The sequence below is a fragment of the Lynx rufus genome, unplaced genomic scaffold (assembly GCF_022079265.1).
Source record: "Lynx rufus isolate CCGP_SWC_20201006 ecotype Redwood Valley unplaced genomic scaffold, mLynRuf1.p SCAF_5, whole genome shotgun sequence".
Lineage (NCBI taxonomy): Eukaryota > Metazoa > Chordata > Mammalia > Carnivora > Felidae > Lynx > Lynx rufus.
In genome coordinates, this window is record NW_025814867.1 from 66,711,425 (window position 1) to 66,728,235 (window position 16,811).

The following is a 16,811-nucleotide window of genomic DNA, read 5'->3' on the forward strand; positions in this document are numbered from 1 at the left end:
GGTTGTCAGAGGGAAGTGGGGTTGGGAGTTGGGCAAAATGGGTGAAGGGGATCAAAATAAATAAGTAAAATATAGTTATAAAATATAAATAGGTCATATTGGGATATAATGTACAGCACAGGGAATATAGAAAATAATACTGTATTAGCTTTGTATAGTGGTGAGTGATAACTAGATTTACTGAACTGATTATTTTGTAATGTATACAGAAGTTGAATCACTATGTTGTATGCCTGAAACTAATATAATATTGTATGGCAATTATACTTCAATAAAATAAAAAATAAAATAAAATAAAAACTTCTGGTAAATTTAACCTTATTGTCTGTATACATACACTTAACTTTTTTGTAATTGAAATTTGTTTTTCTTTTTTTAATTTTTTTGAATGTTTTTTATTTATTTTGAGAGAGAGAGAGATCTCAAACAGGGCAGGGGAAGAGAGGGAGAGGGAGAGAGAGAATCCCAAGCAGGCTCCGTGCTGTCAGCGCAGAGCCCAACACAGGGATCAATCCCACAAACCATGAGATCACAATCTGAGCCAAAATCAAGAATCTGACGCACAACTGTCTCAGCTACCCAGGCACCCCAAATTTTTTTTCTTTTTAATCCTTTTGAAGTTCATATTTTTTCAATCAAAATGGAAAAAAATTTAATAAACAGGTGAAGATGAGGAAAATGTCAAATTAGTTGATTAAAACCAAAACAGTTTTAACTAACATATATTAAGCCCTCCTGTGTGTCAAGACATTATCTTTTAATAATGATAACTCTGTAGGGTAGGTACTACTATTAATATTATCTGTTAGGAAACTGAGGCACAGAGGGGCTAACTAACTTACCCAGCAACTTGCTTGCACATCAAAGTTGCCCTATTAAAGCCTTGTGCTTTTTTCACAACACTAACTATTGAGAGAATCTCAAATGCCTTTCTAACTTTATGTCCTTGGGACGGTAATCTGAGTCAATATCGGGGCCAGTTTGCTGGTTGGCATGTCCTCTTCTTCCATCAGGAGGTCTCTACCCAGTATGGCTCTACTTTTCCCCCTTTAATGTTGCTACCGTCCACTCTATATTTAAGAACAATTTCCAAACAGATTGGCTGCTGAGAGGTTCCTAACTTCTCACTTCATTGCTGCCATCAAAGAAAGATACATAGACCTCTTCTGTTTGGAAAGAATTTAATTGTTGGTCTCCATATTATAACAGAATTATAACGTGTTAATTCCTGCCTTCATTCAGAAAACATGTACAGAATGGCCATTTGGGGGCAGGTACAGTGGAGCATCCAGTTCAGAGGAAATAAAAAAGATGAACACATTGTAAATACAAATGATAAATTACAAAATACACACACACACATTATAACAAGACCAAAATATGCATTAGACAGATAGTTGGAATATTCTTATAGTCTTTACTGTTCCTGAAGCTATATAGTTCTGAACTATATATATAGGTGCTGAAGATTTTTCTTATATGGCAGCCATTGTGTCTCCTTGAATGTCCCGCTTTGAAGTAAATTATGCTTTTAAGTCATTAGACACATTCCTGCATAATCAGAACAGTTAGAAATTAACGATGTGATTTCTTTCCTCTAAATAGCTTTTTTAGAAGGGAGAGTGCTTTTTCACTTCTTTGTGAGAACAGTTACTCAGAAAGGATGGGAATTTTATCAGTTTTGTTACTAGGTCTGTTGTCCAGATTCAAATAGCCAGAAAGTACACAAAGCCTAACTCAAGGAATGTTGCATAAGCATTTCTTGACATGGAGACCAAGAACTGTGAACATTAACAGCCTCAGGTTGGGGTGAAGAATAGAGGTGATGGCATGGGATCAGGAACTGAGTGTTACCTTTTCCCTAGTATCTTGGGCTATCCTTGAAATGGGAATAGTGTACACAATTCAGAGCCAAGCAAACCAGAACCTTTGTTTCTTCATTACTATCTATGGGGGAAAAAGTCACAAATGTTACCATTGACTGTACTATAGACAGCCCAAACTCACCTGTTTACCTTGGAGATGGCAAACATATGGGAAATTTGAAGATTGAAAAATAGACATCTACAGGTGTCTTATTTCCAGACATCTGCTGGCAGTCACCTTCACCTTTTCCATGTCAGCTGTCAGCAATCAAGAGATGTGGCCAGTAATTCAGTTTGCTTTTCCCAAACATGAGCCATTAAAAAGCAAATTACCTCACAATAAAAAAAAAAAAATAGGTAGATCATAGATGATGATGATTAGATAGATAGATAGATAGATAGTAAATGTACCAAGATATAAAGTTTGGAAATACCACCAAGTTATTTGATATTAAGATATCACCCATTTCAGAGCAAGTTTTTTCTGGAGGATACATACAAAAAGGGAATTATTTTGACTTTGTCTTTTATTGCTTTCTAAGAAAAATTTAGATGATAGCTCTCAAAAGAACACATTAGCAGGGAAGTTAAGCTAGAGGTGATGAGTAATTAATATTATTATGTGTATTCTTTTTCCCTACACAGACCCCAAATTGCCCAATTTGGGGAATTTTAAACCATCATATTTTATTTTTTATTTTTATTTTTTTTTAAATTTTTTTTCAACGTTTATTTATTTTTGGGACAGAGAGAGACAGAGCATGAACGGGAGAGGGGCAGAGAGAGGGAGACACAGAATCGGAAACAGGCTCCAGGCTCTGAGCCATCAGCCCAGAGCCTGACACGGGGCTCGAACTCACGGACCGCGAGATCATGACCTGGCTGAAGTCGGACGCTTAACCGACTGCGCCACCCAGGCGCCCCATAAACCATCATATTTTAAACAATCCTGACTCAAAGAGAAATTGAGGAGGAACTGTCCAATATGTGTTAACATAAGGGTTTTATTTGATATAACAATGTCCACCATTAGAACAGAATATTTTTCAAAAGTGAGTCTGGTGACAGAATGGAAGGTGGACTTGTTTGCTGAAAGTTTGGAGGTTGAATGACTAGCTCGAAGAATTTCATGAGTCTAAGAAAGAAAGAGGAGGAACTAGAGTAAGTCAGGAACAAGAGTGAAAAGCAAGAAATAGAGACAGAGTACAGAGGAAGAACAGACTGGACTTGGCAGCTAAGAAGACAGGGAAAGTTAGTACATGGGATTTTCAGTCGGATTTTTAGTTGGGAGGTTTTGAGATATTAATCCTACTGTTTTAAATCCTTTTATGTTTAAGATGCAAAATCCTTAATGAGTTATTTTTCTGATCTATATTCCCAAGTCCCTAGAAGGATGCCTCACTATCATTCAAAGTCTCATGTCTTGAAGGCAGGCTCTTTAATGCTCAGTATGGCCTCTATTTTGAAGTTCTTATCAATTTGACTCAAAAACCAACCACAACCGTCTGTATCCAGGCAACAGCATTGATAAACAGACAAGATTTCTTTCTTACTTTTTTATAGCACGAACATATACTGAGGACTCCTATATATATATATATATATATATATATATTTAACACTGTCAGATATCAAACACTATAAGCATAGGCATTCAGATTTGCCCTTCTCCCCTTAAAAAAGAAAGCATAACTACAACATAGAATCACTAACATCTTATTTTTTTAAGTTTATTTATTTATACAAATTTTTAAACAGAAAAAGAGAACACAAGCAGGGGGCGAGGGGGGGTGGTGGGCAGAGAGAAAGAGAGGCACAGAGTCTGAAGCAGGCTCCAGGCTCTCATCTGTCAGCACAGAGCCTGACCCAGGGCTCTAACCCCCAAACTGTGAGATCATGACCTGATCCAAAGTCGGATGCTTAACCAACTAAGCCACCTAGGCGCCCCTAGAATCACTGACATCTTAATTTCTGAAAATCTAAATGTCATCTCAGATGTAAACAGTCTGCATTTTTGCTACTCTCAGTGTCCTCCTTGAATATGTTTAGATCTTTTTTACTGAGAAGCACCCTGCTTTCCTTTTGTTTTACATTCGAAATATGTCGTCTATACAGTTATACTGTAAGCGACCTGAATATAGATCGGGTCAACCAAGAAGCTGCAGGGCTGCCGCCAGACAGCTTAACTCAGCTTCTCTCCTACTCTCTCAGGTCTGTCTGTCTGAATTTGGTGGGCGTCAGTAGCCCAAACCAACAGCTGGTTACAGCCATTATCTGTTTTTATTTATTTCTCCCTTGCCAATTTATTTTATGCCTGATCTGATTTTTCCATTCCAAGAGCCTGTGGACCCATGTCCAGTTTGCTTGGTTTCTAACACCTGAAAGTAATCCTAGTTGCCAAATCAGGTAAACATCAAACCCTGCTCAGTAAATTTAATCAGATCAGTAAAACTAGTAGTCCAGGTAGTAAAAACAATGATTGGAGAAGTTTTTTTGTTTTTTGGTTTTTGGTTTTTTTCAGTAGGACTAATTTTTAGGTGGGGAAAAAAAGGCATTAAATAAATTCTATTTGAACACATAGTTGGTGAGAATTATAGTGTGTACATGAGCCACTGAAACAATTCTTGGCATACTTGTAATTATGAATTTGGAAAGTTTACCTTAAGTTTAAATGTAATAATGTTTTCAGGTTTTATACTCATGAGTCAAGTAAATTAAATAGGTAAATATTGTTTTCTGGAGAATTCTGTTGCTATCTCCCCCAAAAAGAAGAAGAACTTGTAATCATTATTGTTCTATATTACAAAATAATGTGTAATTGTGTTAGGACAATAATTAGTCATACATTCTAGGAGCTTACAATTGAAAGCCAGGAAAGGCCTGATAAATTAAATGACTATAAAGAATGACTTAAGTGACATTAAGGGAAAAACCTTCTTGAAAGTAATCAGGAAGGTAAGGAACACTGGGATCTTTGCAAAATTGAGTTCTGCCATGGCTGGCCTGTAGTTGAGAAGTCCAATGTAAAATTCCAAGTAGAGTGATCTGAAATGATTCTGCTGTTAAGGACACAGCAGCTAAGTCAATTTTAAAAAGAACTTTAAATGACACTTCACTGGATAGCAAAGTATAAAGAATACTGCCAATGCAAATCACTTGGGTAATTAGCGAACTGTGTCTCTTTTGAGGCAGCGATTCACTTAACTTTCCTCATTTATTGCCCTTGGCTGAGCCACAAACTCTTGTTTGAATATAGCATCAGAAGCATGTAGTACTACTTTATCAGGTCTAAAGAGATATGATTTTGATTGGCTGGCTGACCTTAATAAAGGCAGTAGGTATTATTTTTTCCTAATTCATGCTAATGATCAGTTGCTTTTAGTTAGAGGATGATAGATGATTGATAGATAGATAGAGAGATAGAGAGATAGACAGATGATAGATAGATATAGATAAACTACAGCATACACATGAAATAAAAATTAATAGTGAAGGAAATTCTGTAATGAAAGGTAAAAATGAAGTTTGACAGAATAGCTTGGACATTCCAAGCCTAGGACCACAATCTTTTATCTGATGATTTACTCCATTTTCCATGCTATGACTTAACAGTGCAACTTTGGAATTGAATTGACTTCATTTTATTTTTTCTTGATGATGCTATAAGATTTCACTAAATCATATATAAATTAGAACTTGTTTTTTTTGGCCAATTGACATGCTTTTACAAGTATTATGATATAAACACAAAATTGACCAACTTACCAGAGTCCTTAAAATGATGCTACTAAAACTGGAATTATAGAGACCCTATATTTTAAGTTAGAGATAATAATATTATTACTATGGTTCTCTACATGCTACATATTGAGTTATGATTATTTTATTAGGAAGTCAATTTTGTATGAATATAGAGATTTATTTGAATAATACTGGAATTATTCAATATTATTTCAAAAGGAATTAAATACAAATCCTGGGGTTTATGCTGAGTGGCATAAGCTATATTCAGAAATCTAATTTCTATCTGGATATAAAATTATAGATAATAAACTACCTAGAGTGTACTCCCATTCTCTCATTCATTTATTCTCTCTCTCTCTCTCTTTCCCACACACACACACACACACACACACACACACACTTATTATATCCTTCAAGAGTCACTTTATCCTTCAAGAGTCACTTGTACCTAGTGCATAGTAATCCTTTCATAAGGTTGTGTTCAGAGTTCATGCTATCAGTCCATGTTTAAAGAAAAAAAAAGGTGTAACAGACCCCTTCAGGAACTTAAACTAATGGTTCTATCTTATACCAAAATTTACTTGATAGCAAATAAAGTTAAAAGAGCTGTTTGCCATGTTTTTGTTTTGTATTTTAATATGCTCTCATTTATATGACCTTTGAATATTGAAAAGTGCTTTTATGTTAAGAAGATACCATGAAGATTTCCTTAAATTGTTATGTATATTTAATAAAAAAGTAGTGAGTATGTCCAGAAAGATATATTTATTTGAATCCTATTTTTTAAAAGTTAACCTCTGTATCAATGGTGATTGGTTTTGCAGTTACACAAACACGCACACACATACACACATACACATGTGCACACACGTGAACACATATGCTCGCATAATGGACTAGAGATTGTGTTTTTGTTTCTTAAATTTTTTGGTCTTATAGAAAAAGAATGACTAATCAACATTACCTCATATTTTTTTTGCAAAACTATTCAAAAAGATTTGTCTTCATCTATTGCTTCCTACAGTGATCCTAAGAATTTCCTGTCCTTTTATTCATTTTGGGTATGGATTGATTCACTTAACTGATAGGTACTGTTATCACAGTCTGGTTTTCACAAGTATCACTGACTTCCTGACTTATAAATAAAAGTCAGGTATAAATGTCAGTTATAAAATAAAGGTATATTTCACATTGAACAAAGTAATTTTTACTTCTTTTTTTTATGTTGAGTTCCTCTAACGGGTCTGCAATAAAGGAATATATCTAATTAAAAAGATGAGTTCTATACACGTGGTGTGATTGGAAATTATATCCCTAAATATAATCAATTTATGTGTAATATATCTCTAAATATTTCCTACACAATATGTGAATAATCTATAAAATGGAATCTTTTATGAATTACTTTATACTTTTTCATTTATAGCAAATGTGGAAATATATTAGAGAGTAGATATTTGTTTTACAAGTTGTAATAAACATAATATAAAAGCTATTAAGTTGGTGAAATGAGTGAATATGTTTAAAGTATTATTAAAGTACTATCTTTGACTCCTCTCTAAAACTTTCATATATAAAGAAAGTTACTCAGCCAGCTGTTACAGCCACAATATTTTTTCTATCCCCTTTTTTCAACTGTCTTTGCCAATCTGTCAGTTCAGATCCCTATAAACTTTCTTCTACCTCCTTTCTTTGTATTATGCAATATATATTCCTCTTTATTATCAGATTTACTGTTAAGCAGAGTTTTAAACATTCTAGATATATGAGTCTGAACTTTTTAAAAACCTCCAATTATTCTATGTTGTTTTCTAATTGAGCAAATATGTTCGGTTTAGCATTTAAGGTATTCCAAATGTGTTCTCAAATTATCTCTAACACACTGATTCATTCTTTTCCTTTAAAGATTATATTTTATTTTATTTTGAGAGAGAGAGAGAGAGAGTGAGTGCGAGTAGGGGAGGGGCAGAAAGAGACAGAAAGAGAATTTTTTTTTTAATTTTTTTTTCAACGTTTATTTATTTTTGGGACAGAGAGAGACAGAGCATGAACGGGTGAGGGGCAGAGAGAGAGGGAGACACAGAATCGGAAACAGGCTCCAGGCTCTGAGCCATCAGCCCAGAGCCTGACGCGGGGCTCGAACTCCCGGACCGCGAGATCGTGACCTGGCTGAAGTCGGACGCTTAACCGACTGCGCCACCCAGGCGCCCCAGAAAGAGAGAATATTAAGTAGACTCTATGTTCAACATAGAGCCCAGCATGGGGCTCAATCTCAGGACACCGAGATCACGACTGGAGTCAAAATCAAGAGTCGGACACTTAACTGACTGAGCTACCCAGGCGCCCCAACACAGTGATTATTTCTTAAACATGGACCATCATTGATAAAAATGTGCATATATATCTACATGCAAAGAGTTGCATATAATTTTATGCACAAGTCTTAGAAAAATACCCGTGCTCATCACCCTCACATCCTGCCCCTGTGCTACACATTCCTTAAATTCCAACCATGTTAGATCATGAGCAACTTGAGGACTGACACAGTGTTTTATGCAAAAGCACATTCTCATATTCCCCATGATACTATCTCAAATATCTCCACCAAGTAACTTGGCCTATAGAATGTCTCCCTTGAGGTTTTTCAGAATGTTTTCATTCTCTTTATCTGCCCCTTGTTACCTATTACCTGGGTAACTTGGGGAGGATAAATGTCACTTTTCAGATTTCAGTGTCTACTATTCTTCCTCAAGTATATTCTTCTATTCTGGTGGGAAATAATTTTTTACTAAAGAATTTGTACTGTACTCACCTTGATGAATACAAGCTTTAATTGTATTTTTTAATGTTTATTTATTATTAAAAAATAGAGAGAGTCAGAGTGCAAGCAGAGGAGGGGTAGAGGGAGAAGGAGACACAGAATCTGAAGCAGGCTCCAGGCTCTGAGCTGTCAGCACAGACCCCGACGTGGGGCTCGAACTCACAAACCACGAGATCATGACCTGAGCTGAAGTCGGACGCTTAACCAACCAAGCCACCCAGGCGCCCCAAGCTTTAATTGTATTTTAATTGAATGTCTGTTTGATTCATGTCAACTCAAAAAGGTGATCTAAGGTATTCTTTTATTTCAATCTTCCAGGTTTCTTAAGCACAGGGGATCAGGCTGCAAAAGGAAACTATGGACTCCTTGACCTCATACAGGCTTTAAGATGGACTAGTGAGAACATTGGATTCTTTGGTGGTGACCCCTTAAGAATCACTGTTTTTGGATCTGGCGCTGGGGGTTCATGTGTCAATCTGCTGACTTTATCCCATTATTCTGAAGGTAACCGTTGGAGCAATTCAACCAAAGGTATTATGCAGGTTGCAAATTTTGACAATTTTGGTGTCTGCATGCTACCACCATCAGTAGTATGTGATGCTCTGTACATATTTCTCTGTTGAAACTGAGTGTTAGGTTGAGCTCAATAACTGTTTAAATTTTTGTTTCTTCAGCTTTTCTATGCATGTTTAAATTTTTGTCAAACTCTTTTCTTTGTCTCCTGTGGAGCTTGGTAAGGATGCCCTTTCAAGCACACTTCAGAATAGTTAGCATTACAGTTACTTTTCTTTCCTCTAAAAGGTGATTTTGGGGAAAATCAAAGATGTTCACAGTTCTGTCATCTCTGTTTATTCAGTAATCAAAAGTCAAACACAGGTGTTTGTTTTTTTTTAAATGCAAGGATTGTGTATTATCTATTTTCAAGACAATAGGCATTTAAAACCCTTCACCAGTAGGAAGATAAGGAAGCAGTCACAAGCTGGTTTGTCTGGAAACAAGGTTTTCACTTGTCTGAATAGAGAATGGATGTTTGATTATTTTGCATGCATGATCCAAAATTGTCAAAGCATCAAGGTCACTAGTAGAGCTTTTCATTAAAAGGAATATTAGGTTTGAATTTGTGCTTTTTCTATTTTCAACCTCCAAAGTGTTTATTTTTTTTCCCTGTAAAGCTTGGCAAAGCAGCTTGGAGCACTGAGGCTGCTTAAACCCATGAAGCATTTTTCTTGTCTCCATTTTCATGCCTTGACACCCTTTTTCCAAAGTGCCTGCCCAAGGCTCATCATGTTGTTTTTTTTTATGAATTTCCATTTTACCATGAGTTTAATTCACTCATTCTAATTGCATTATTAACTTGAAATATCCGCAAGAACAGAAGTGTTTTGTTGGAAAAGACTGCAAAAGCAAATACTTTTTCTCCATTATACATAACAGAGAGGAAGACAGAGCAGGCACATCAACACAGACCATTTTGTGTTTTCTGCTTTTTTTATTGTCATTTTATATATATTAAACAAGTATATACTGTCAAGTGTAATTCATGAAGCATCTTGATCTGTAAGACTGAGTTTTATGATATGGAGCATCAGACATAGAATATGTGTTTTCAGTATCAAAGATATATTGATGTAGAATTTCAAAAGAACAGCCTATCACTAAATGAGTGTATATATTTGGAGAATCATATATTTTCATAGACTTAATTTATAGATATAGTTTATGTGACATCTTCTTTATGTCATAGAGTTAATAGAGTTCTGATTTGAGATGACAAAATGACACATATGAGAACATTTCCAAGTGTATAGGGATTTTGGTCTATAATGAAGTGACTTATTTTGAAATAAACTTTGTTGTTATTGTTTTTTCATTGAAGAGATTAGATTGTTCTAGCTGAGGACTATATGAATGCCAATATTTATGTAGGTTAACATTAGACAATCTGTTCAGACTTCTTAGGGTCGTTTGATCTCAAATATTATTTCTTCCTATTTATTCTAAAAGTTTTTCTAAATGTAGAGCAAAAATGGGCACCAAAGCTAATCACCTAGTATAAAACTAACATTTGATAAAGAGATGAACCAATTAGTAAGTTGGCCAGCATTGCTATTCATCAATTGATGATTTAATGAACAGTGGCAAATGTCTATGCCAATAGTTGAAAATATAATATTCCATCACACTCTTCAAGGAAGACTGTCCATGGCAGGGCCAGAGAAATGGACTTATATTTGATTTAGTCCTAAGCCTATCTCTACAAAAAGGCTGCATGATTTTTAGCAGGAGATGCCCAGGAGATACCTTAAAATCATCAAGCTAATTCTATCTCCAGTGCAGACATTGACTTAAAGTCTGTAAACTCCCCAAGGTTACAGCAATGCTCAGACTTGTATCTACCAGGAGTCAACCACAACTTATATATACATAATAAGCATTTTCATTAATGATAAAGTATTTGGTTTTTCTAATACTATCTAGATGGCATATTTCAGACTATAATGTAATATGTATTTTTCCCAAATCTTCTTTGGTATATTTAGTTAATCTCAATGAGCCCCTGAAATGGGAAATAATCACCAAGTTTATTTCAGTTGTAAAGTTTTTAATTAGTAAAATATTTTTTCTGAACAAATGTTCACAAACACATAGCCTATGTAATTTTTAAAAAATATCTGTATTTATATCATTTGCTCTGGCATACTTTGCTCTGATAAACTAAAAATATGTTCATAAAGAAGTCAGAAACCAAAACAAATTTAAATTGGTACTGTTTGATTTTTTGAATATTTTTAGAATTATCTAAGAACACATTATAGACACTTTGAATACATGTATATGTTTGGAGAAAAATCTGGAACTTTGCTTCTAATTCAGACACTGCTTTAACACCTTTTTGAAAAGAATAATTCTTATCTCATTAACACATATGAATAATTGAGCATGTGTTTAAATAACAACTATGAAGGTATTTTTGGAAATTGATAATAAATGTAATTTTTAAAGAAAATAGATAATGTTTTAAAAACAAGAATTTTATTTGAAAATATCTTAATGAGTAGATAAAGTGCATTTGTAAATTTGAATGGGATGCAACCCTTATCAAACTGCATTTGGGACCATGATTTATAATTCTTAAACGCAATTAAGTAAAAAGCAGTGGACCATGACTTTTTCATCTTTTATGATAAAATATAGCAGTGAGTATTCAACAGTGGAAAAAGTTAAATCACCCCCCCACACATGCACAAACACACACTGAATCCTTCTGCTGATGGTTTTTTCTTTAACCTAGTGAAAACACTTCAAATGTTATATCTTCTTCTGAAAGATGAATATTCAGCACACTATGTCTGACATGAAGAGTTGGAAAGAGTATGTCTAAAGTGATATTCTGTTCTGTGTGCCTTCTGGGCCATCCCCAGGGTATTAGCAAATTCCCCAGCCCCAGTAGTTGTGTGAGCTCCCAGCAATTCTTTTTTTTAATAAATCTGATTAAAACAAGCATACAGACCCATTTTGAAAGAAGATACATGCAGCCAAATTGGAAGAAATATTCTCAAAAAAAAAAAAAACCAATACAAATTCTAATGAAGAGTTAAGGGGGAGAAAGCCCACCTGGTTGGCTTTCATAATAACATGGGTGTTTACATGTTGGGTGAAAAAATACTCGGGACTTTTTACCACTAATATTTACATGTTCTCCATCTCTCCTTGCTTATTGCCTCTTTGAGACACTAAGCAATTTAGACCTCTTGATCCTTAAAGCAGATGCCACTCAAAGCATAAGACTTTACCTCTTTGACTCCTTATACCTTGGGGATGTCTTTATGTACCTTCTCTTAAGCAAAAATGTCTGTATCTTCCTGTTTCTTGAGTTGTATATGGGTTTTTATTTACACAGCTAAAATATCAGATGTTATTGTTTTACCACAACATTATTCAAAAGTCATCTCAAACTCTGTTGTTTTTCCTATAGGACTTTTTCAACGAGCAATAGCTCAAAGTGGAACAGCCCTTTCCAGCTGGGCTGTTAGTTTCCAACCTGCAAAATATGCTAGAATGTTGGCCACAAAAGTTGGTTGCAATGTTTCAGATACAGTAGAGTTAGTGGAATGCCTACAGAAGAAGCCTTACAAAGAACTTGTTGACCAAGATATTCAACCAGCACGATACCACATAGCCTTTGGACCTGTGATTGATGGTGATGTAATACCAGATGACCCTCAGATATTGATGGAGCAAGGAGAGTTTCTCAACTATGATATAATGTTAGGAGTTAACCAAGGGGAAGGGTTAAAATTTGTTGAAAATATAGTAGATAGTGATGATGGTATATCAGCTAGTGATTTTGACTTTGCTGTTTCCAATTTTGTTGATAATTTATATGGATATCCTGAAGGCAAAGATGTTTTGAGAGAAACCATTAAATTCATGTATACTGACTGGGCTGACCGTCATAACCCTGAAACCAGAAGGAAGACATTATTGGCTTTGTTTACAGACCATCAGTGGGTGGCACCAGCTGTAGCTACAGCAGATCTTCACTCAAACTTTGGTTCACCTACATATTTCTATGCCTTTTACCATCATTGCCAAACAGATCAGGTTCCAGCTTGGGCTGATGCAGCTCATGGGGATGAAGTTCCCTACGTACTAGGAATCCCCATGATTGGACCTACAGAGTTATTTCCTTGCAATTTCTCCAAAAATGATGTGATGCTGAGTGCAGTTGTAATGACATACTGGACAAATTTTGCTAAAACTGGGTATGTACCTAAGTAATAAAGTTACCTATAATTGAATAAAAATATCCTTGTAAGCATTTAAAAATAATACATACTTTGTGTCCAAATGATTTAACTTAATGGATTAATACCAATAATACATTAAGTCTCTGTTCAAACTTGTATATTGTGCTGTTTCAGAAATCATTGCTTTATTAGTTCTTACTTCTTAGAAGTTTATTAAGAAAGACATACCTCTGGGAAAAAAGAAAGAAAGAAAGACATATTTCTGTTGTATTACTCAATAAATAAATTTATTTTATTTTTTAATTACACGGGACTTATTCTTGTTATTTAGTAGTGACAAATATTATTTTATAGTGCTTTCTAATTTAGACTATTGTTTGTCCTTTGATCCTTCCAACTTATTTTTTAGGTGGGCAGGTCAGGTATCATTAATCCATTTTGTAAATAAGGGACTGAGGTGATGAGAGCCTAGCCTCATATAGATATTCATAGCTCTATGATATACATAGCAGTACTAGGACTTACAGCTTCATCTGCCAATTCCAAAACTCAGGTTTTTTCCACTATTCCATGCTGTCCTTGCTAGTTTGCCTATGAGACAATGTGTATGTGTGTGAATTTAAAAACCTTTGGGTAGATAGTAACCCATCTCTAAATGGCCAGAGAGAGCAAGATCATGAGGCTTACTCGCATCACATCATCATCCATTTAACCTGCCTATGATAGGATCTATATTTCTAAGTTGACCCAAATTGTTATTAAAACACAATCTAAGGCCTTGCTAACTTGCCAAGTTACCTCTTCAATTAGATGTTAAAGTAGTACTATTTTGAATAAGAAAAAACAAAAACAAAAACAACTTTGTTCTCATGAGCGCTTTTGTTCTTCCCCTAGTGACCCAAATCAACCAGTCCCTCAAGACACAAAATTCATCCATACCAAACCCAACCGCTTTGAAGAAGTAGCATGGACCAGATATTCCCAGAAAGATCAACTTTATCTCCATATTGGATTAAAACCAAGAGTTAAAGAACATTATAGAGCCAATAAGGTGAACCTCTGGTTGGAGCTGGTACCTCATCTGCATAATCTCAATGACATTTCTCAGTATACCTCGACAACAACTAAAGTGCCATCAACTGACATCACTTTCAGACCTACGAGAAAGAATTCTGTACCTGTCACATCAGCATTTCCCACTGCCAAGCAGGATGATCCCAAACAACAACCGAGTCCATTTTCAGTCGATCAAAGGGACTACTCCACAGAGCTGAGCGTCACTATTGCAGTTGGAGCATCACTGCTGTTTCTGAACATCCTTGCCTTTGCAGCCCTGTACTACAAAAAGGATAAGAGGAGACATGACGTTCATAGGAGATGCAGCCCTCAGCGTACTACAACCAACGATCTGACCCACGCACAAGAAGAGGAGATCATGTCCCTCCAAATGAAGCACACTGATTTGGATCATGAATGTGAGTCCATCCATCCACATGAGGTGGTTCTTCGGACCGCCTGCCCCCCAGATTACACACTAGCTATGAGGAGGTCACCTGATGATGTTCCCTTAATGACACCCAACACCATTACAATGATTCCCAATACTATACCAGGGATTCAACCCTTACACACATTCAATACATTTACCGGAGGACAGAACAATACTCTGCCCCATCCCCATCCCCACCCCCATTCACATTCAACAACCAGGGTATAGCCAGATAAGAGAAACAAACTCTATTTTTTTGATGGATTGCAGTAAAAGATTACTGAAGATTCCTTGGCTTTCAACCTACAAGACTCTTACTATTTAAATAAGGAGGAATATTATGTGAATATACATATCAAGAACTTTGGGGGTTTTGAAAAAATTAAATTGTACATATATACACAAATCAACTTTAAAAATGAATTTCAATTGCTTGAAGCAATTGTTCTGAATGATACTTTTTCATTCATATTCAAGAATTAATTTTTTGAAGATTTATGTTACATAATGGAATTAGGCATGTGGAACACCAAACAGGAAAGAACTATGTCTGAAATATAAAAAATAAAAATAAAAAAACAACCATGAATATGCACAAGGGACACACCAATGGAATGTCAGATAATTTTCACCAGTTTTTATTTGGAGCTGTTTTATTGTGTAGACCATATTTACATATTTGGATAAGTACACAAAGCACCAGTGCTGTTAATGGCCTTAGCGGAGGCTCATGCTGAAATTTGCCAGTAAGACAAAGAAGTTTAAAGACTGGCAGGTACAACGTTATCACATAAGTGCTGTCAGTATAAAGTTGTGGGGATAAAGGAAACTGGATATTTTTAGCACGATGTGCATGATAATTTATATGCTTGGTGGCTGTGCTGCTGATTAAGCCGTAATTAAAATTCTTCTCATCCCATTGGAGTCTTTAATAGAAGCTTCCTCTATCAATTGGCAGAACCTAAAGAAGATTTTTAAGGGGCAAAAGTAATTAGAAGTAAATAATTCACAGTAGTTTTGATAATAGGAAGAATTAGTTATTAAAGGTATTTGAAGAAACTATAGGTATAGTGGTGAATACTCGCTGATATGAATCCCAGGAAAAAAACATTCCTGTGTTTTTAATGTTATTTTCATCCCAACCTAAATAATTTATAGAAATACAGCCCTAATTGGACATGTGCTACAGGATCTATAATTTTCTGTGGTTTTTGTTATTCTGTATTTTGTTCCTTTTGGTAAGGTGAAGTGTGTCCAAAGAGTTACTTGCAACAGTCTTTTATGATATGAGGATGCCCCAAATTACCACTCTGATTACAGTTCTCAGTTAATTGATTTACTCATGTTGCATGACAAAATGTTTACTACTAATAATTCAATATACAGTTATGTCCCTCCTCATATCACTTATCTTTCTCACTGAGGTTCATCCACTGGAATTTACTCACGCAATCTCAGTAGAGTACAACATAGATACAGAACCTAGAAGGAGAGTCAACACCTGGAGGATTTTAGTCTTACACGTATGTGTGATTTTAAATGAATACTTTAAGACCACAGGAAACTCTTCATCCCCCTGTTGTTTACCAGTAACAGTATATCACAGACCTTTCCAAATGTTTGTATATGTAATCAGATGTACATTTATATTAAAAAAATTGAGATGGACTTAAAGAGCACATCCTGATAAATACTTTCTCTCTTACCTGTACTATATTTCTATTAGACTAAAGTTATGTGATTTTTTTTTACATTTTTTCAGATGACTAGCAATTTTGATAGTTTGTAAGATAATGCAAAGAACTTTCTCTGACAAACTAACTGCAGTAACAGAAACCTTTCTTTTCAGTTACTCTTTTTCAAGAATGAAAGCTTATTATACAAAAAAAATTGTATACTACTTGATGGAAACAACTTTGTACATCTTGGCCATGTCACTGGTCATTGCGTGAAATAAAGATAATCTGGATAATGACTATTAGTCCAATGCTAAGAGACATGATCTTTGCTCATTAAAGAGCTAAAATGTTTATTGCTGTTTTGTCTTTTTTTTAAAAAAGGAAAAGAAAAGAAAAGAAACATGACTGTCTCAGAGAGTCATTTTTCTAGACCAGTAGGGTTTTTGAAGACATACAGGTAAC

General features: G+C 35.1%; 1 protein-coding gene across 6 annotated transcripts in view; it reads left to right on the plus strand.

Annotated features, from left to right (window-relative positions):
* Nucleotides 1-14,898, plus strand: part of NLGN1 (neuroligin 1) — a 660,198-nt gene extending 645,300 nt beyond the window's left edge. For 3 of the 6 annotated variants that reach the window (XM_047099923.1, XM_047099928.1, XM_047099929.1), the window contains 3 exons: nt 8,749-8,934; nt 12,407-13,196; nt 14,076-14,898. In XM_047099923.1, the coding sequence (XP_046955879.1) occupies nt 8,749-8,934; nt 12,407-13,196; nt 14,076-14,898 (1,799 nt within the window). Of the gene's footprint in view, nt 1-8,748; nt 8,962-12,406; nt 13,197-14,075 lie in introns of all 6 variants that reach the window. The other 3 variants (XM_047099926.1, XM_047099924.1, XM_047099927.1) reach the window with 1 other exon arrangement.
* Nucleotides 14,899-16,811: the final 1,913 nt, after the last annotated feature.